The sequence below is a fragment of the Calliphora vicina genome, chromosome 1 (assembly GCF_958450345.1).
Source record: "Calliphora vicina chromosome 1, idCalVici1.1, whole genome shotgun sequence".
In the NCBI taxonomy this organism is placed as follows: Eukaryota; Metazoa; Arthropoda; class Insecta; order Diptera; family Calliphoridae; genus Calliphora; species Calliphora vicina.
Window position 1 is genome coordinate 145,529,739 of NC_088780.1, and position 23,295 is coordinate 145,553,033.

At 29.9% G+C, this 23,295-nt stretch overlaps 1 protein-coding gene across 3 annotated transcripts; it reads left to right on the plus strand.

Annotated features, from left to right (window-relative positions):
• The first annotated feature begins 1,742 nt into the window (after positions 1-1,742).
• On the plus strand, positions 1,743-13,243 carry LOC135963989 (ribonucleoprotein RB97D-like). Of its 3 annotated transcripts, none has more exons than XM_065516024.1 (5): positions 1,743-1,911; positions 3,126-3,361; positions 4,633-4,877; positions 5,834-6,403; positions 6,933-7,046. In XM_065516024.1, the coding sequence occupies exons 1-5, from the start codon at positions 1,861-1,863 to the stop codon at positions 7,001-7,003; spliced, it is 1,173 nt and encodes a 390-aa protein (XP_065372096.1). In that variant the 5' UTR covers positions 1,743-1,860; the 3' UTR covers positions 7,004-7,046. The 3 variants fall into 3 exon arrangements, with proteins under 3 accessions (XP_065372096.1, XP_065372097.1, XP_065372098.1); XM_065516025.1 differs by lacking the exon at positions 6,933-7,046 and adding an exon at positions 12,917-13,243 and having other exon boundaries at positions 1,744-1,911; XM_065516026.1 differs by lacking the exon at positions 6,933-7,046 and adding an exon at positions 8,595-9,639 and having other exon boundaries at positions 1,744-1,911.
• Positions 13,244-23,295: the final 10,052 nt, after the last annotated feature.

Sequence of the window (23,295 nt, forward strand, 5' to 3'; positions counted from 1 at the left end):
ATTTTTACGAAAACGATAAGCATTATTGGTCATTTGTACTATTTTCTTTTACAAAAATACATAAAATAAGTTAAAAATATAATTATTATTTTACCACCTTCTGATAAATTTTTTAAAAGCTATTTATTGGCAACTCTATTTGTCATCACTTGTATGAAAGTGTCGAAAATCACTGTCCACCTAAATTCAGTAGGCAGTGAGCTGCAAGTGGCTGCATGTGTGATTGTGTTAGTGCAAAAGTATGTATGTATTGTGTTTTTCGAACTGTTACTTGCATGTGTAAACGCTAGGTTACCTAGCGTTTACACATGCAAGTAACAGTTGCAAAAACTCAACACATTCATACTTTTGCACTAAACAATTGTGTAAATTTACACATGCATAGTGATTGTGTTAGTGCAAACGTATGAATGTGTTCAGTTACTTGCACTGTTACTTGTATGTGTAAACACCAGTTAGTATTATTACTTTGTCTTGACATTGTCCATTGTCCCCTTTTCAGAAATTGAAAGGCAGCCATTTTTCTCATTCTCTTTTGAACTAACCTAAACCTGTGTACTACACACTCTACCTCTTTAATCCCTCGCCAACAAACTTCGGCTGTCTGCCTTTCAATTTCTGCATTGTAAAAGAGGACTTATACAGAGTTCGAAAATAAACCGTACCTTATTCGTACTGTTCAAAAAAACACATGTTCGAAAAAATCTTCGCTAAATGTACGCTAAAAAATACACTAAACGTAGTGAATGTGTACAATGTACCGTACCTTATTCGTAGTGTTTGCGAACATCATCTCACAATCGTAATGTACGGTATATTGTATATGTACATGTTCGCAAATTTTAAAATATTTTTAAGGTATTTCGTACATTTTGTAGCGAATGTGTATGCGTACTGTACATGAAGATTTGAAGTACAGTACACTAACATACGGTATGTTAGTGTTTTTTTCGAACTCTGCATATGAATGAGTTATTGTGAACGCTATATTAGGGAGCCCAATAAATGCTGTTGAAAATATGAAAAAATATATAAAAATATGTTACTTGGGAGTTACACGTTCAAGTTTTAATACAGTCACACTCATAGAGAATATACATAGAGCGGAAACTCCCCTGTCAAAGACCGAACTCAGTTGTCAGAAACCTAATTGGTGAGAATGTATTAGTAGAAAAAACTATTTGAAAAAAATTTAAAATCAAGAACACAATTGATTAGGTTTTCCTTTTGAAAATAGTTTTTTTGAAGTTTTTGTTAAACAAAAAATTTAGTTTTGACACAACCTTATTGTGAATTTTGTTTTCATTCATTTTCAGCAGAATTTGAATTTTTTTTTGGCGATTTCTAAATATTTTTTTTTTAAATTTAGATATTTTCTATTTATCAAAGCGATTCATATAAGATGGTGTCAGTCATACAGCTGATTACTTTTTTGATTGTTTGGTTCTAGCGTTTGTCAATGCTTGTTGTTATATTTCAATATCTACATATTCTAAGCTTATTAACAAAATATTTATTTTTTATATAAATAACTTAAACCAGTACTATTCAATTATCCACACTATTTTATGTTTTAATACACTTTTTTTAATTTTTCGTTTCTGTTTTTTGACATTTCTGTATTTTGACGATATTTTTTGGAAAAAAGTTGGCAACAGTGACATTTTTTTTATAAAGAAAATAAGTGTATACTTAAGTAATCGAGTACTCGAAAATTTCTACACATCTACCCTCATGGCAAAACCGACATCACTTTGACCAGAAGAAGAAAATTATCGGCGTTAGTGGTATACACATTTTTTAATAAAGAAAATAAATTTATAAATATTTTAACCAAAAATAATAATAAAGTCATACAAAATGATAAAGCAAGAAATTCAAAATAATTCCCCTGAAAAAGAAAATGGACAGGTAAGTCAAACAAAAGATTAAGTAAAAAACATAAATGTTGACCAATTTAGAAAGGAAATCATGGTGAAATCATCATCATAAAACGAAACTTTTAAGACACTACACACTTTTTCGTTTTAATTAACTTTTTGGTGGGGCAGTGTAGCCAGATGAGGGGATTTATCCCCAAATTGGGTATTCCGTTATTGGTTTGTTGACAATTTCGTGGAGTGGGATTTGGAGATTTTAAGACATTTTTACTTTAATTTTTTACTACTTACTATCATTTTGATTAAAACATTTTATTTCTTAACTATTTGTATCTGCATTTAAAAATGTTAACCACATTTCATTTTGATGAAAAAGGCAAAAAATTAAGATATGCATTTCGAGACTTTTATTCCCAGGATACTTAAATTATTATCAACAAAATAAAATATATGAAAACAGGCTCTCATCAAAAGTTCACAGATGTTAATGGTGTTGGGCGCTAAATACCGCATAAATATTACCTAAAAATAAATTATTTGGACAAAAGGTACAGTCATGATATCGTGTAATTTTAATCCAGAATAAATATTGCCTAAGATAAAACTGTTTGGACAAAAGTTACAGCTATGCTATCGTTAAATCTTCACAATTTGACATATATGTATATAGGAAGGAATACAGATCCTCGATATTTTACATGAATATGTATATGAAGATACATGCATGTGATTGTTGCTATAATCACAGCTGAATTATTCTCCAAATAAACCACCAATCAGGAATCAAAATTCATTCTAATTACTAAGCTTATATTGATAGTGTTTAACATTTGTTGTTCTGAATCTTAAATATGTTCAATATGATGAACTAAAATTTAAAAATGTAAATAACAAAACTCTTCAATATTCGTGCAAAGTTTCAAGATAGACACTTACTTGATTTCTTTATGAACCATAATTCATACAAACAATGTGGTAAATTGACAATGAGTTAACATTGTATGATTTGTTTGTGTTATTATAATTATAATCTTTTGGGGATAAAAATGGGTTTTTTGGGGGACATGAGATACAATTTATCTGGTAACACTGGGTTGTGATGTGTTGTACGTCAGTCTCACTGTCTTAAACCCCAACAGCCAACAACGATGACGAATACAGTTATAAAGCTGACTGATTAATAATGTGAATTTATAAAAATAAATGTTATTTTCTTTGTTCGATTTGTGTGTATTTTTGCTTCAGGGCTCCAGACCAGCTGCAGATGACCATTTGCGTAAAATGTTTTTGGGCGGTTTGTCACCCAATTCAACAGAGGATACTGTGCGCGCTTTCTACAGTCAATTCGGTGAGGTCATTGATGTGATTATAATGCGTGATCCCACAACAAAACGTTCTCGAGGATTTGGTTTCATAACATTTAAGGATTCCGTCATGGTTGACAGAGCACAGGAATCCCGACCTCACATTGTAGATGGAAAGTATGTATATACAAATATAATTTTTAATATGTTTAGTTTTAAGTCGGACTATAAATTCAACTTTCTCTTCCCGGCATACAGTCATATGTTGAGTTTCGTGTTCGGTTTTAACCGAAACGGCTCGTTTTCGTGGCTCAAACCGAAAACCGACAAATATTCTTCGGTTATGGGCATTTTTTGAACTACATATACAGTGGTGGCCAGGAATTTAAGACAAAAATTGTTTGCTAAATTCCACGTGATTGTCAATTATTTTTTCAAATATTTCCACAAATATGTATGCATGAGGACTGTTTTAACACACAAGTGTGTTTTATTCGACTGTGTCAATTCATACATATTCACCACGAACACATAAATTTTTTCTACAACTTGACCAAAAAAATTTTTTTTTAAATAAACATATTTTCTCACATTTATATCATTATATTTTTGTTATTATAAAATATTCGGATCAAATTTCGTATTTTTAGTTCCATTAGTTTCGCTCATATCATGTTATTAACAGCGGATGTTCGCTGAGGTGGGGCAACGCATTTCCACATATCTTTGTCCATATATGTTTTACCGATTTTTCCAAACATTTTTCAGAAACTAGAAACATTAATAATAAATTTCATACCCTTAGATGTCCTTTTATTTTGGCTCTATCGTACTTAAAATTCAGTTGATGAAAAAAATTCAAGTATTTGTCTTAAATTGGTGGCCACCACTGTATGTATTTATATTTATTTGTATGTTAATTTTCATCTATTTGGATGTAAAAAGTAGACCTAACAGTGATTAACACGATTAAAGATTCGGAAATTCATACGCAATATTCTTCTAATTCAGCGAAACATGATAAGAAAAACTAATGAATAATATTTAATAATAATGAATATTTGGAAACCATCCAATAAATAATCTTACCAATTAATTGCAAAAATCTATCATATCTTCTGAGAAGGAAATTTCAAATGGAGTTTTATGCCTGCCAGAAAATATCAAACTAATATCATTTGTTAAAACGTGTCTATACATACAAAATATGATAATATTTAAGAAATAAGCCCAAAACAGAAAATAAACGAAACCGATCTGTTTTGAATTTGGTAGATTTTGTTGGTATTATAATGTTATTCCAAATAAATGGTTTTTAACAATGTTTTATTACTATTACATACATACGTGCATATTTTATATATATATTTAAACTCGCCTTTACCATATTTTTATTAATTTATTTTTATTTAAACTTTATTTCTGACAATATTTTAAATATCTTCCAGAACCGTCGATTCAAAACGTGCCTTGCCACGACCAGAAGTTGGTACAACAGAAGCAAATTCTTCAGTTAAGAAAGTATTTGTTGGCGGTCTTAAAGAGTATCACGACGAACAATGCCTCAAAGAACATTTCCAACAGTTTGGCAATTTAGTGGGCGTAAAGATATTAACAGATAAGAATACTGGACGTAAGCGTGGCTTTGCATTTGTAGAATTTGATGATTATGATTCAGTTGACAAAGCAGTATGTAAGTATACATTTCTAAATATTGAAAATACTACATGTAACAAATATTCGAATAATTTGCTAATCAGAATGCTTTTAGTTCTTATATATTGAAAACTAATCGGTCGATTATGGATGGCAACCGAACTTCAGTTGCGTTGATGGAGGCCAACTACAAATTTCTAGTTGCCATTTGGCAACAGAAAATGATAGCTGCCAGTTGCCATCCATAATCGACCCATAAGCTTTACTTTAAATAAATTTTGTATCTATATCTGGATTACTATGTCATTAACATAGACAATATGGATATTAACGGATAGATATTTCTAAGACCTTTCAACAACGCCATAGAAATTTGGACTGACAATAGGTCAAAATCTGTAAAAATCCAACAATTGTTTACCAACATTTTTTTTCAACAAAAATATCTAAATAATGTATACTTTGGTGAATGATGTAAAAGATTCGGCATAGACTATAGCTCTCTTACTTCTTTTGAAATAATCTTAGTAATGTATTGATTGATATTTTTTTATATTTTCTCAGATCTTCCTCAATAATCATAATTTTTTTTATTTGGAAAGTCGCCCACCTTATCTTGAGGTTTTAAAAGTTGAAGTTACAAGTGCTATATTCTGCTATGAAGTATCGTTTTGTCTTCATACAGTTTCTTTTTTTTTTTACTAATAATACATTTTTAATCGCTTAGATTTTCTACAACCGACTTATGTTTTTGACGGCACATTTTCCGATCCATGAGTTTCTCTATGTCTTATGTATTTTTTAAACCACAATTATTCTTGAAAAAAGTCTCAATAAATTAACTTAATCGCTTAGATTTTTTACATCCGACTTTTTTTTGAACGGCACAGTTTCCGATCCATGAGTTTCTCTACGTTTTTATTGTTAGCCCATTTCGCTTAGTTAATCTGTTAAGTAATAAAAAAAAACTTATTTTTGAATTCTTCCTTCCAGTATACAAAAATCACACAATCAAATATGTTCTAGTAGATGTTAAAAAATCAAACTATAAACAAGAACAAGCTAAAAAATTAGCTGCTCAACAGCAGGGCGCACCCATTGGCATGATATCCGCTGTGCAAGCAGCGCCTGGTGGTTATCAACAGCAGGCATCGGCATACAATCAACAAACAGCATATGGTTATGCACCTGCTCCCAACTACAATGGCTGGGGTTCGGGTTATGCTCAAGCACCGCAAGCAGCTTATCAACAGCCTGCCGCATATGGTGCCTACGCCGCTCCCCCACAAACATCTTCTCAACCCCAATGGAATACAACAACGTATGGTGCACCACAGGCAAGTTGGGGGCAAAATGGTTACGCTGCACCACCCGCAGCCGTTCCCGTAGCTCCTGCAGCTGTGCCAGCAGCCAATGGCTGGAATACATCGGCAGCATCTCCAACAAATAGTGCCCAAAACTTTGGCAGTTACCAACAGACATATAACGGTGGCCCCCAGAAGGCTGGTAGCTTGCAGGGTAATCGTATGAATCCATATAGCGTGGCAGCAGCACCTACTTATGGTAAGCATTAATAAACAAACCTCTATTCTCTTTAAATGTTCTTCTTACATTGTTATTCATTCGATTTTGAATTAACTTTTTTTTGTGTATTACTATTAATTTATTAATTGCGTAAGCGTTTCATTAATACTTCCTACAATTACTCTTTCATAAATATACATACTATAAGTAAATGTGTTGTCAAACTTTATGAACAGATTTTAAAATTTTTTTTATAAAAAACTACTTGCTTTTGTTCTTATAAAACGTTATGTTACTTTGGTGTTCTAACAAAACAAAAGTGTATATCGTACATTAAATAATAGTATTTATAGATAAAAGTAATCCACACTTGATTGTAATGCCTATTGTGATATATTTTTTGTATTGACTCGATAGATAATAATAATAATAGTAGTTCCTGTACATTGTTAGCTAGACTTATTCTACCATATAAAACAATTCGACGTACGTTTGTGTCGTTATAGTTTCAATTGGCTTTAAAAAACAGCATTTCAAAAAAAGTTTTTTTTATTTTATTTAATCCTAGGCTCGCATGTGGTTTCGCCTATAAATAATGCAATGACTAATTTGGCAAAAAAGCCACGTATACAATATTGATTTCGTATCATTGTATGTGAAGAAATCAAACTCTAGACATTTTAAAAATGTATATAAACATAAAAACATACATTCATCCATCCATTCCCCCCTGCATGAACTTGTTTGCAAAAGATTAAAAAGAGTTAAATTTATAAAAAATCAAAATAATACACACAGGTATGTTTTTTTTTTTTAAAAAAACCACATTATAAATACCTAATGATAATGAATATTTTAATATACATACGCAATTGATGTACTACTATGCTGCTATTTAACATTATTGAATTATATATTTAACTATTTATTGATTTATACTAAGAATATTCCTATAGACTGGATTAGTATTAATATATATTTCAATATGGACTTTATTCTCAAAGTTAAGTTAAAGTTGTTTAATTTTAAAATACACGCCAATTAATTTGTCTCTTAAGTTTCACTGTTCTCAACAGTTGAAGATTTCAAAATCAAATACCAATATTCTCCACAAGCAAAGGTTTCTGTCTGTATAAAGATTTTTGTAAAGTATTGTTATAAAATTAAAATTTTTAAATCAGAATGACGAATGATGTTGTTTTTAGCCTTTAAACGCTTTGTTTTATTACTAATTATTGGTTTTTATAGGGTTTTTAAGAACTTTTTAATAAGAAATATGGCATTTTGGACAAAGTTCGAAATTTTATTTTCTTGCGGCAAAAAGCCCAAATGCCCCATAAATAAAGCTTAACAAATAAAAAAAAATAGAGAACTCGACGAAAAATGTTATCTAATTTTCTATGTTTTTCTATTTAGAGAAAATTTATAAAAAAAAAGGTTTTTCTAGAAAACTGATCAAATATGTAACGTTTTTTTTATAGAAAATGTATTTTTATAGAAAAGTTTTCTATAAGAAAACTGATCAAAATGTATTTTTATAAAAAACTGATCAAAAAGTTTTTTTTTATAGAAAACTGATCAAAAAGCATTTTTATAGAAAACTGATAAAAAAAAGTTTTCTCTAGGAACTGAAAACAAAAAATTCACTTGAAAACTGATCAAAAAGTTTTTCATAAAAAGTTTATTTTATAGAAAATCTATAAAACATTTCCGCTCGAAAAAAATGTTGTCTAGAAAACTGATCAAAAAAAGTATTCTATAGAAAATTTTATAGAGAACAGATCAAAAAGTTTTCTATTAGAAAACTAGTTTTAAACTTCATCCATAGATTTTCATAATATAATGAATTTTATATAACAAAATGATCGAAGAGTTTTCTACATAAACTAGTCTAAAAGTTTTCTTCCCTAAAACTAAAATGTTATTATACTACTTATTTATAAATTTTTTATATTATATATCATCTTGTCAATCACAAATCATAGTTTAGTTTATTTGTTAGAAAAGTGCATTTTTTTTTTGTTTTATGATAAAACCACCGCCAATCAATCAATGATTTATAAAGTTTTTAATGATACACGTATTTTCTTATAAGACTGTATACATATAATTAAATAAAATATACTTATATTTATTTTTATATTTATATTTATTTATATAAACTATATACTTATCAATCTATCATATTGCATTATTTATTATACTATATATATCTTTCTTTTTTATTTAGGCAATTAAGATGTTTCTCTCTCTATATATATTTATAAATATATAACACTTATTTAAGAATGTATTAGAAAAACAAGTCTCATAATTAAGATCATCTGAGTAAGGAGTGAGATAAATAACAGAAAATTAAAACCTAAAACATAAAAATAATTTTAAACAAAACAAAACAAAAATCTAGTTGCTGAGAATGAAATTACTATAAAGGACAAATCTATGAATTATATATTTATATGTATTTAAATATATATACAAATAATTTTATTCATCACCAATATATATATATATATTATATACATACTATAAATATAAACAACTTTTAAACCACAACAATAACAACAACAACGATTAAATCATAAACAATTGTTGCCAATCTACCTAAAACTACTCTAATTACAACAACTACATACCATATCTAACCATATATGAGAAGTAATATTATAAAGATCCTCTTTTTCGGAAAAAAAGTCAATACCACGCCACTGCTGCTACCGAGTGGAATGAGGATGGGAATCGTGAAACAAAATTAAGGGAAAAGAGGAAAAATAAAGATGTTACATCAGAAAAAAGAGCAATTTTAATTTATATTATATTGTATATTACATACATATATTTTTCAATTTTATTATTACATAATTGCATACATACATACAATATATATATATATATATACAATAAAAAAAATAAGTATATATTTCTATATTTATTTTATTTTTTAAATTTGAATTGAATTTTTATTTTTTTTGTTTTATATGTGCAACAAAGATCCAACTATTTTTAATATAAATAAATTCCATAATATACTTATGTATATATGTATGTGTGTATATTACATTAATGAATTACTTGCTTTTATTATATTATTATCCCACATTATGTTTATTTTTTTCTACATTTCCATATACACATTTTTCATAATTGTGTTTAAAAGAAATATTAAATAAAATCAATCAATAATTTTTTTTACCCCAACATTTCAATACTTATAATTATAATGTATAACATATGAAGTAAATAAAATATAAATAATTATTATTAATATATCCATACATATATGATTTTAATGGAATTATTTAACTTTTTTTTTTTTTTGTTCAATTGTTTTTATGTGCGTATATGTATATTACATTATTATCTATCTATACATAATTGTATATGTATTTTATTACAGTACTTACTACCTACTACTACTTCTATGTACTTGTTTGGAAATATTGAAATAAGTTATATATACGTACAATATATATGCATTTTTTCATGTCTTTATATAAATGTGTATTTATATATAAAATTTAAATTCTTATTAAGTAATTAGCTGGCAATAAGACATTCTAAAGATTCCAAATGATTAAAGGTTATATCCAAAAATGAAGAAATAGTGAACAAATTTTTTTTAATATGACGCCATTACATATTTATTAGGGAATTTGCAAGGATGAATTTATTACACTTAATAATTATCAAATATATAAATATCTCTTACTTGTGACAATAAAACACTGAGGCCGAATTCATGTTCGAATGACTTATCGTTTCGAAAAATATTTCGATATCGAATATAATTTACTAAATTTCTTGCTCGATAATCATAAATATGAAAATTACTATCTGCTTCTGATTTTTGATTAATAAAAATTTTGTTTAAAATCAAACAAAAACTTATAAGACTCTTATAAATATATCGTATTACAGTATTCGTGATCGAGTAAATACATATATAATCATAATTGAAATATTCACCCCTATCGGCAATAACATGTGAAATTTTGTTCCCATGAAATATCCATTTCCCTCGAAGGGAAAATTGCTATCGTGATATTCCCATGAACTTTTCAATCACAATAGTTGATTTTGTTCGTAACAGCTGCTTATGGTTTACAAAATTACATCTAAAAATTTCATAACAAGGGGGAATTTTTTCACGTGAACAAATTTGATGAACGAGAAATGGGAAAAGGGAACATATTTCATGTGAACTATTTATTGATTCGCGATAGGGGTGATTAGGAGATTGTGGATTTCACTTTATTCAATTTGGAATGCTGTTATTAAACACCAGGGCTTTTGATATCGTAAATGAGCGATATGTACAAAAGTAATTTTCAAATTCGAAAATTACTTTTACAGCGTTATTTAATAATAAAATCGTCGGCATCACGTTTTCTGCCGCCCAGTGTTAACGCTAAAGTACAATACCTAAACAAGAGTGTCAACAATGACAAATATTTAGTTTCACAATTTAAGTTTCTATGTACAAAGTAAAGAAAACTAAAACCAAAATAATAAACAAAAACTTAAATAACGGCAGTTCCTTTTTGCAATAGCTCAGCATGACGTTTTTTGACAAAAAACAACGCTCTCATTTAAAAATATCCTTCTGGATGGAAATTGAGAATAACCAAAATATATATTCCACCAGAACTAGAAGTACTTAATTCCAAAAAAGTTTTTCTTTCAATTGGAATGGAATTCTGTAAAAAAAAAAAAACCTATGTTTTCAATGAATATTACTATGTTTTCGAAGTACATATTCTTCTCAAGCAACACCAGCATCATTTTGAAACTGTTTTAATTATTTTATGTCTAATGAGAAGAAATCGTGGAAATTATACAAACATCATCAATTATGCAAATATCATCAATTTTTAATTTTTGCCACAACAACTGATCTTTACGAAGGGATATTGCTATGAAACTTTTTATGCCAGCATTTGTACAGGATGTGAATTGATCTATGCACTCAACTCTTATCTTGATAATCAAAATTGAGAATCATAATAAATTATAACTTGAATATTTTCACGATTTAATTCCTTTTGTTTACTAAAATGGGGTTTAAAAGGCGGTTCCCACCCATTTGGTGACACAATGTCATAATGGATAACGACAATAAGCCGAATAATGGATAAATTCATCAATGACCTGCAAATGATGCGCATCTCTGAATGCAAGTGCTGTGTGTTGCGCCAAATTTAATTCTTAATAATTCGTTGCATCTTTAACATTTATTTGCCATTTTAGTAATATGTTCAAAAGTAGCATTTTCGAACTTCTGATAATTGCAAATCCTTTTACGTACATGTCCAATCTCTCCTACTTATTACACTTTTTGTGTAATTCCTTTAAATGCAAGGCATCGAGAACTTTTCCGATTTATAAAAGAAATTAAATACAGTCGAAATATCTGAATATAAATGAGATATATAATATATAGCTAATAAACTCAAGGTATTTTGTAGCATGTTCCAAAATTTTATTTCGAAAGGAATATTTAATGCCGTCGGTTTAGAATGAATAATGCCTTTGACTGCCGTCAAGTCTCATTTTGGTACAAAAAATTGATTTCACCGAAGCCTACATACGACACGAACACATTACGAATGAAAATGAAGAATAATAGATTATCGAGACATTGGTTTAGTTGAACAATAAACGCCCCTGTTCTGTAAATCGACCGAACAATTATCAAAAACAAACAATTGACAGCTTTGTTTACTCAAAAGTAAGTAAATCGAGTGAATCAAAGGGATTCGATTTACAGAACACCAAAATATGAGAATTCGTTTTAAAAATTTTACTCAGATTTGGTTTACAGAACGGGGGGAAAGACTGCGACAATTCATTCATTATCTATTTGCCTTTCATACATTTATTAATTCTTAAATACGCAAGTTTAATTTATGTAAACTTCAAGCAGAAATGTGTGTTATTCTTTGAAAACTTTATTGCCAACCTATTATTTAATACTGGATTTAAATTATGTTTGTATTATTAAAATTAAATTAAAAAAAAAAAATTCAAATACTCATGCCAACAATTTAATGTATAACGTATATTCTATTTCATTCGAATTTGTTTTATTAAATATTTATGATCTCATGATACTTTTAAGTTAAATAATTATAGTTTTTAAAATTATTTAACTAGTACTACCTTTACATTTAAAAAAAAATGAACTATATATATTTGTTCCCAAATTTATTATATATAATAACACTAACGCTTTACGCACCCGTTTTTTAAACAACAAAATTTAACATATTCCTTGTATCTGTGTTATTTGTTTTTTTTTACGAAATTCTTTAACTAATCTACAAACACAAACTTTACTTCTTTATACATAAATCATAATTTTTTTCCTTATATATTTTTTATATATGTATACATACATGTATATATATTCTATATGCCACATATATACGTTATACTTTAGAAGAAAATTTATATACATATATATTTTTAGAAAATTTGTTGCAATTAATAACTTGAATCTGAAATATGATTTTTAATTTTAAAACTTGAATTATTTCAATATTTTCTTTCAAGCAACAAGCCAAATACAAACATGACATATTTCTCGTTAACGTACATAATGCGTGGCAGTTGCCGCTGCTTGATAGAGGTTTCGAAAAAAAATGTTCTGTTAAAAAATAATTCATATTTTGCCCATAAACGAATGGTGCTGTATGTTAAAGAACTGCTTTAAAAAGGGCTGTGGGCTTTTCGTATGAGATGGGTAAGTTTGATTTATTATTGTTTTGCAGTACCTTTTCTATTATGTATTGAATATATTTTATTTTAAATGTATTTTTTAAAATTTTTTTCTTTTGAAGAAAATAATAAAAAATTGGAATAAATGAAAATTAATAAAAAGTGTGTTGTGTTTTATTTAAAGAAAATTTAGAAAGTTATCGGAAAGTGTAATTTCGTTAGCTTTTTGTCAACTAAATAGGTTTGATCTTTAAAATGTTGGGTTTTTTAATATTGATTTACAATATTCTTTGGTTTAATGTAGCTTAACTCTAAATTTGATTACTGCTTTATAATTTAGAATTTGAACGACCAGCACACAGTGGGACAGAATCAAAATTTTTTAATTTTTTTTTCGAGTTTAAGTTATTAAAATGGGCCCTACAAATTATCTATGGGGGCTCAAAAAAGGTTACCTTCGACATGTAAAATTTTTAAACACGTGAAATTTTTTTGTTTCACATCCGATTTCAAAGATTTTTATATTTTTGGAAAGCGCTAGGTCTTGATTTTTGCTGTTTTTGGCCGAAAAGGTGACTTAACTCTTTTTTTTTATTAAAAATAAACTTTAAGAATATATAACAATTTTATATTTTTCTGTAAGGTATCTTCACGAAGAACATTTTGTTATAAAAATCATGTGCTATTTTTCGAACATGTCGCCCCTACGCCCTTCGGAATGTAACCTGGAATCAAAAAACGGGAAGCAGTTTTGGAAACCTTGATGTGTTCCCTATTTATCCCCAAAGTATTTTCCCAGCCCCGAAGGAATTGTGCACCCAATGGGTAAAATTGTAAAAATACCATTTTTGGGATTTGCGCTCCAATTTTTAGGAATTGCGTGATTCGCTTTGACCTTTTGACAAGATTTTTTACAACTTGTTATTTAAAATAACAAATTTAAAAAACGTGAACCCTTAAATGCACATTGTTGCCAATTGTCAACATTCCAGTTCAACTTAATTATAGACGAAAATATGCTTGATATTAATTCAGATTCTCCTTCAGCTAAAAAAAATTGAGTACGATAAGTTTCAGCTAAAGAAATTCTAAATCAAACTAAAAGCTATAGGAAATATAATAAATAAAAATCAAATAAATATTTGATACTTTATAGAAAAATAAAAGTAAAAATCATGCATTGAAGGGTTTAAATTTAATTGAGTTTTGTTACTAAATACAGATTTTATTTCATATTACATATTTATTGAGTTTCTAAAACTAAAATTTTTATCAAAATTTTAATATGATTGCAAATATTAGTAACAATTTGATCCACATTTATTCCGAAAAATTTTGTTTGTTTAGATATGTTAATCTTACAAAAAATATTGCATTTGTTCATACCAAATTTTTTTTATAAATTTTCTTTGAAATCGGGAAACAAAAAAATTTTACGTGTCGAAGGTACCCATAGCTCCGCCCCTGGATCATTTATTGGGCCCATTTTATTTATTTATTCGTTTATGTAATATCAAGCCTTATAGGCCAAAATAACAATATTACAGGTAAATAATACCTGAGATTCTTATAACTATTTTCAATTAATAAATTCAATAAAAACAAAAATAAATTATCACTTTAGATTAAGGCCACTTCAAAAAAAAATATGTATTAAAAAATATCATAATTATATTTATTGTCCATCAGTAGCTATTCGTGAGTATTTAAAAAGTCTAATATTTTTAAACGAAAGGCATTGTTAGAACAAGAAAAAATACGTAACGTAATAGGCAAAAAGTTCCAGAGTCTTGCTATCCGCACAATAAAAGATTTTAATAACTTAAACTTTTATCCCGATCAGACTAGCCGTTTAGAAGTGCCAGATTTATTTCCAAAAAAATTTTGATGCAGCATTGGTCAGCATAACGTTCCTACACAAATTAGTTCCTATGAAACGGACCTGGCATTGGTACTGTGACAGGCCACAGTACTAACCCAAAATTACTTGTTCTGGTACAATTTTATTAAAATATGTCCTCTTTATATATACACATCTGCTCAAAATAATAGATAATAATAGAAAAAAAATAATGGTATATTGTAAAATTATAAAAAAAATTCAGTCGATTTTTATTTATAGTTAAAAGGAGAGTAAAAAACAAAAACAAAATATTTCATAATTAATAATAAATATTATAAAGTAAATTAAATTTCTTAAATTTCGAAAAATTTGGTGCTCATAATAATAGATACATTTTTAAAAATTCTTATTAAACAAAAGCTAATAAATTTTATCTTAAAAAAATTAGTTTATTATTAAAGTAAAGCTAGTATCCAGTATATCCACCTTTGTTTTGTAAAACTTTCTCCACTCTTCTGGGCATACTGGATATCAAGTTCTGACACTTCTCCAATGGAATCTCGTACCATATTTTTTGCGTTTTCTCCCATAAATCGTCTTTATTTTTGAAAACTTCCTTCGAAAGCCTTATCTTTAATTCACTCCACAAGTTTTCTATTGGGTTTAAATCAGGGGATTGGCTGGGCCAGCTTAAAACAGGTACGTTATTCTCCAAGAACCAGTTTTTAACTAATCTTGAACTATGTTTTGGGTCGTTGTCCTGCTGGAATGTCCATATTAATGGTATATTTTCCGATGCATATGGAAGCATTACGTTTTCCAATATGTCTCTATACCCACTAGCATTCATGGTATCTTCTATTCGGAATATCGGACCAACACCATTCCATGAAAAGCAACCCCAAACCATTATGTTTCCCCCGCCATGTTTTACCGTCTTTTTTGTAAATTTAACGTGGAATTCTTTTCCTTTTGGTCGGCGTACATTTCTTTGGCAGTCGTTTCCAAACAAATTTATTTTTGTTTCGTCGCTCCATAAAATATTTCTCCATTTTTTTGGCCTTCACACCCGGACCATTGTAAGTGCTCTTTAGCAAATTCTAATCTTGTCTTGATATTTTTTTGGCGCATTAGTGGCACTTTTCTGGCAATTCTTCCCGGCAATTTAGCTTGTAAAAGACGACGACGAACTGTTTGTGGACTGATTTCGTTACATAGCTCCGCAGAAATAGCTTTCGATGATATGAAAGGGTCTTTTTTAACCATAAGGACGATCCGCCTATCTGTTTCTGGACTGGTTTTCTTTGGTCTACCGCGAGTTTCTCTTTTTTGTTTTTTAGATAAAGCATTTTGGACAAAATGTAAAGATCTTCCTATGCTCTTTGCTATTTCCCGTAATGATTTTCCTTGATTTCTCATCGTTTGAACAATTTTTTTCTCATCTTCGGTACAATGATGATTTCGTCCCATTTTCTTCAAAAGAGTCCTATTTTTTATAAAATTATTGCTAAAATTTAAATTATACTTACTGTTTCACGTAAATAGGAACAAAAAATTGCACAAAAAAAAAATTGTATATAAACAAATTACAAATTACTGATGTGTATCTATTTTTATGAGCAAATAATTTTTTGTAATTCAAATAAATTCGTTTTTAAAAATCAACATGAAAGCAAATAGTTGCCAGATTTTTGACTGACATGACATTGCCAGATAGAAATTTTAATAATATGATGTATCTTAACGCTTGCGAGGAAATTTTCAATGTTACCGCCATTTAAATTTTTTCCAATTAGGTGTATCTATTATTTTGAGCAGATGTGTATGTATCACGGGACAAGTGTGATGAAACAATTTACACTAATTTCCCTCAGGATTAAGTATTGTGGTGTAAAGGTTCACTATTTCTTGTCTGTGTGATTTTAATCGCAATAATGTATCTTTATTATATAATTCTCTAAACCGAACGTTTTTACATTCGAGAAAACAAACCAGTTTCAATGTACAAAATCGTGCAATTAACAGAACATCAATTATTCGTTTCTGATTTACAAAACAGGGTGATTATGTGAATTTTACTTACCCGAATCATATTTCTGAGTAATAGTTGATGAATGTTTTCGATCATAGACCTACCATTATACTATATGCAAGTACCAAAGCTGGTCTAAGAAAAAATATTTGTGCTATATGTTTTTCAGGACTCGTTTTGAATTATGTTATGTTTTGTCATAATTCTTTAAAAAACTATTTGAAAATCTGCACTTTAGTTATTTTAAAATGTTTACTTGAAAAAATATTTGTAATTTTTTTTTACATGCATCAGGGACAATTTCTTATATTTTACATCTTCCAGAGAAGTGGATTTTTTGGAAGGAAATAAAGATTTATAAGTTATATGCCACATATAATGTGATGGCTGTTATTTATATTGGCCAGCCATGTTTCACTTCCGTATAAAAAGATCGACTTGACACATGCGTTGAAAATACGGATCTTTAATGTTCTCGAGATTTGTGGTTCCCGCCATATATTTTTTTGTCTGTGCATCTTGCTTTATTGAGCCTATTCCTGATGCCCTCATTAATGCCAATGCTTGAAGAAATTTTGCTCCCTAAGTAGCAGAAGCAGTCAACGTATTCCAATCAGTTATTGTCGATGGTAATATGAGCGTTGCACAGTGGGGGAACTAAAAAAAGTGGAAATAAATCTGTAACTTCAAAACGGATAGCAGGAGAAACTGCTCAAAATCGTGTACGCTCTCCATCTTCAGTACACAATAGTCCACGCCCACTCCAATGGACATGCTCTGTATGTCAGGGTGTATTACGGAGCAACATAACATCAGTACAGTGCAATGGTTGTACAAAAATTGGTGTCATTTGAGACGATGCACCTACCTATGTTCACACAGAAACTGGAGTCCAAGCTTCCTAGCTGACTGTTGCATTAATTATCCTATTGCAGCAGTCCCCACTCCAGTCTCAACTGCTCAAACAACACCTCCCCGCAGTACTGTACAAACGCCACCGCATTCGCCTCAACTGCAACATCAATTATCTCTGACAACACTAACACTCCAGTTGTCGAATGCATTTCAATTTACATCGCAAAGGCAACCATCCCAACAGCTATGGCATATTACTGATTCATGCAGTTAAACTGTAATGGACTTAGGAACAAGATCTCGGAAATCACAAAACCCATGCACGATAACAACATTCTAATAGATGCAATACGTGAGACGAAGCTCACCAGTGATTGGTCCCTCTCAACTTCTGGGAATTATAACATAATTCGTAGGGATAGAGATCAAGGTGGAGGACTAGCATTTATTCTTGATCGAAATGTCAACTATAGGTTACCATTCCCATGCCATTACTCCCACATCCGACCCATTCTTAAAAGTAATGAACATTTCAATATATAATGGAGATATTGATCTAGAAATAGTCAATGTATATATCCAGCCCGTTAACAGCATCGGCGCCAGTTACCACCCAAGCATATCCCATCTCTTGCAAGGTGATAACAAAATAATACTTGGCGATTTCATGAGAAATAAGGTCCATACTATGGCCTATTTCTTCACTCCAGTTGAAGTCGAAAACATTATCTCCAAATCTAAACCCTCGAAAGCTCTTGGTCCTGATGGCTTCTCAATGCTTATGTTAAAGAGTCTTGGTAAAGTTGCAATTAAATATCTCACACAGCTTCTCGAACTCTCGATTCGCCAGTTGGTGATTCCTGATATTTGGAAAGTTGCGCAAATAAATCCCATTCTAAAACCTGATAAACCAGCTACAATTGGAGAATCATACCTCCCAATTTCCCTTTTATCACCAGTAGCAAAGGTTTTAGAATCGCTACTATTACATCCCTGAAACAGCATTTCTCGCTCGCCACCCACTAACATGGCTTCAGGGAATCCCATAACACCACGATAGCTTTGAACTTGATAACAACTCAAATTGCCAACGGCCTCACGGTTGGCTTTTGATAAGGTTTCAATGCTGATAAATAACATCTCGAACTCTACTCTGGCCAACTATGTCAAACGCATTTTGTTGAGTTTGTTGAGTTCAGAGGCCGGAAGTCCAACTACCGCATGATAAAAATGGGCGTGCTACAAGGAGGAGTATTGTCATCCATATTCTTCAACTTTTATCTTGCCTCACTACCTGAACCACGCCAAGATGTCTCGATGGTGTCGTACGCAGATGAAACAAGTGCCAAAATATCTCAATACCTGGCCACCATCGTTGACCATTTGCAGGAACGTAAGTTGAAGTTATCAACGTCAAAATCAACTGTGTCACTCTTCACTTCATGGACTAAGAAAGTAGGATGGAACATAACATCTCGGTCGGAGACATACGTATCCCTACGTTCCAGAACCCGAAAATTTTAGGGGTAATCTTGAACAGCCTCCTTCACTTCTCTTCACACGCCACATATATTAACCAGAAAGTGAAGTTAAGAAACAAAGTCGTAAAAGCACTCTCTCGCACCTCTTGGGGCATGGATAAGGAGACTTATAAAGCTCTCTCGCTCTCTCCTTAACTATGCAGCCCCCATATGGACACCCTTTCTCAGTGACACACAATGGCGAGTGTCATGAGACTACTCAAAATAATGAACTCCGAATCGCAACTTTCGGCGTTATATTAGAGACATCCAGGACGTCATCCCACCAGACATCGACAGATTGTAGATAATAAACGCACAGAAGGCATTGCACCAAACGGCGGTCACAATAGCCATTAATAGCTACAGGTGCAATAAAGTCTTAAATCCACCCGATATTTTTGGACAGTGGAAGGCAATTACCCAGGCAAACTCGTTTCACACTTGCACAGTCAAGAGCAGCAGGGGTTATTATGTAATTCGAAACGAAACACTTTCGAAATACAATCAGCCCAATTATGAATAAAAAATTCCCCGGGAGTTTTTTTCCATTGAATTTGAATAGGAAAAGGGAAAAAATTCCCCGGGAGTATTTTTTCCCTTTTCCCATTTTGCCTATTCAAATTCAATGGGAAAAAACTCCCGGCGAATTTTTTATTAGGGCTGACAGATTCGAACAAATTTCTTTTCGAAAGAAGTTACATAATAACCCCTCTGGTTGGAGCAGTATTCTCAACTGTTACCAGGATCGAATTGTTCCAGGCACTCTTAACCGATGACATGCGTGCCTCCAAAGCCAACACGATATCGAGTAAAATTTATCGTAAATTTCTTATTTGAGATTATGGCATTCGATATCGCGCAAGAAATTTAGTACATTTTATCATAATTTCGGTATCGAAATCTTTTTTCGATACGATAATAGCTCATTCGATCACGAATGCGGTAATTTGGCCGGTTTAATTGTCCCCGTAGGCCCACAAATTTAAATCCAATAGACCTATGGTTAAGGCCGACTGAGGTGGCACAATTTCTCCAGCTCCCAGTACCACCTTATGACACCACTACAACAACAACTAGAGCAACGGAATCTCTACCAGCCAATAATATGAATTGTAAATATGAGTAAGCAAGTTTACATCAGAAGATGTTACTAAAAATTCATCTAAAATACATTTTATTATACGAGATCATAAGAAATCGTGGCAGCATCCACTTTGAACTACCTCCAATTTTGTTTGAATGATATTGATGTAATAATTAACCCTCTAACCGGCCAATTTTATTTCGAGGTAAAATAATATACCAGGTTATTGTTTGAAAAAAAAAGAAATACGTTGGAATAAAAACAAACAAAAGACAAGTGCACGTTCTGGTTTATCACAATAAGTAAATTGTTTGACTCTTTACTCATATTTACCGTTATAACGGAAAAAATTACCAAATAAAGCAGGATTACATACCCGCCTAAATGCAGTCTTGCTGGTTAGAGAGTTAATATTGGATCCAAGCAAAAATAGTACTACATATGACTCGGCACTGATAAATATAACACTTAACATGTTTCTAAAATAATAAGAACACCATTTCCTTTTAAATAATTATTGTTTTTATTATTCGTTTCTTTTCCATAAATATTTGTTTTATATTATTGTATATTTTAAATTTATGTTGAATTTTTGAAATGAATGTAAGTAAATCTATATTTTAAGGGGCCCATAGACACATACTGCTCATGCAATATGCTTGTGTTGGTAAATTTTAAATTTTTGTTTATGTATGCAGTATGAAAAATCAAAATAGTTGTTCAAATGAACAATAATATGAATAAAAGAAAATTAAAATATTTTTTGAAAACAAGAAAAAAATTTCAATGATGATTGATAAGTGTGAAGTAAAATATCAATCACACACGCATACGAAGGGTTCATCGGCAGTAGCTGTCTGCAGAATGTGTCTATGGGCCCCTTTACAGAAATCAAAATATTGAAAAAAATAAATTTAAAAAATCTACAACTTTAAAGAAATTAATAAATAAATAAAAAAAACTCACAATAAAGAGTAATTTAAACGTTATTAAAAATATTTCTTTTCTTACATGTATAAAATTTTACCCAGAGTCCATTATTGGAATCTAGACAAGATTTCATGTCATGTTTAAAAGTCTTAGTTTAATTCTGTTTTTTTTTTACCTTAACACAAATTATTTTTTTTTTGTTATTTTTTAATTATTTTTAGTTTTGAACTTTAAATTCTTGTGTTTTTTATATTGTTAATGTTTTTAGTTTTTAATTTAAATTTGTTACAAATATTTAATTTTATAATTTATATATCAACCTGCTGCTTACTTAAACGATTTTACGATTTTTTTTGTTTTAATTTTATAATTAACTTTTTTACTTTTGTTAAACTAAATCTATGTTTTCTTTATTAGTTAAATAAAAAATATTTATGTTAATGTTTATTATTTTATGTTTTTTTTTTTAATTATTCTTTATATATAGTAGTTTTTTTATTTTAGCTTAATTTAAATGATTTTTTAGTTTGTTTTTTGTTTTTAATGAACTACATTCTTGAGTGGTGGTAGCTTGTATTTAAAAAAGAAAAATAGAAGATGTTTTATTGAAATTGTAAGTATGTAGCTGTAAAAATAGCATTCAATAAACGATTTTAATTTTTTTATGTCGGGGCATAATTTAAACGAAATAACTTAGGCCGTTGGTGAGCCTCATAAAAGTATAAAGAGATCATTGTTTTAAATTTCAGAAATATTAAGTAAACTTTAATTTTACTTGGTTTGGAACATTCGCACCTGTAAATCGAGTTATTTCAAAAACGAATAATTGACAAATGGATGTTCTACAAATCGCACAATTTTGTACATCCGATTCGATTCGAAAAGAAATCTTTTCGAATTACACACATATATTCAAACAATTACGTTTTCGGATTGTGTTACACAGAAATCGCCCAGGTTTGTCTACACGAAAGTAAAACGATTAAATCACGTGGATTCGATTTTCAGAACACCTAAATATACAATGTCCGTCATTCTGTTTGGCTTTCAGAAAACCAGGGGAGTTACTCCCTAATTCATATCGAAAGGAAATTGTTTCAAATTACAATGTATTTATAATTTTTCGAATAGAGTTACACAGTAATCGCCCAGGCAACTTACGAGCATATTTGTTTTGGGAGAATTTTATTATAGAAAAATCAGCAAAAGCTGTCTGATATGAGGGAACCATAAAAATCGCTTTAAAAAAAACAACTTTTAATAATCTGTATAAATCTGTTAGACAATTATTCTAAACTATTGTTTTTGAAAAGCAGTCAAATTGTCAAAGATATAAGATCTGTTATTGTTTTACAGACGATTAGAGCTTCCTCACTATATTTATCGATCCCATGACGATTTAATATTCGCTCCGGAACGACCGAGTATCACTCGACCAAAGATTGTCAAAAGGAAGAAACTCTCGGCAACAGTGGAACTGTTACAACCACAAGCATATTTATAAAATGTCCGACTTTTAATTCAAATCATGTTTCATCATTTGGTCGGCCCCGAACGCGACATTCGTACACCTTTAAGTTTAAAAAATAAAGAAATCTGAACTATTTTTTTTTTCTTATTTACATTTTTCCATAGCATATTTGTAGCACTATATATTGTGCAAAATATATTTTTTGTCTTATTAGTTGTTTCCAACATAGAGCGGAAACTAAAAAAAAACTCAAAACAAAAAAATTACTCAGAATAATCACACATACGTGTGTTGTTTTTGTTTTTTTTATAGATGTTTCTACTAATGCATTCTCACCACTTAGGTTTCTGACAACTGAGTTAGGTCTTTGACAGGAGAGTTTCCGCTCTATGTCTATTATAGCCACAGAGAAACAAACATAGAGCGAAAACTGGAAAAAAAAACTCAACAAAAAAATTACTCAAAATAATCACGCA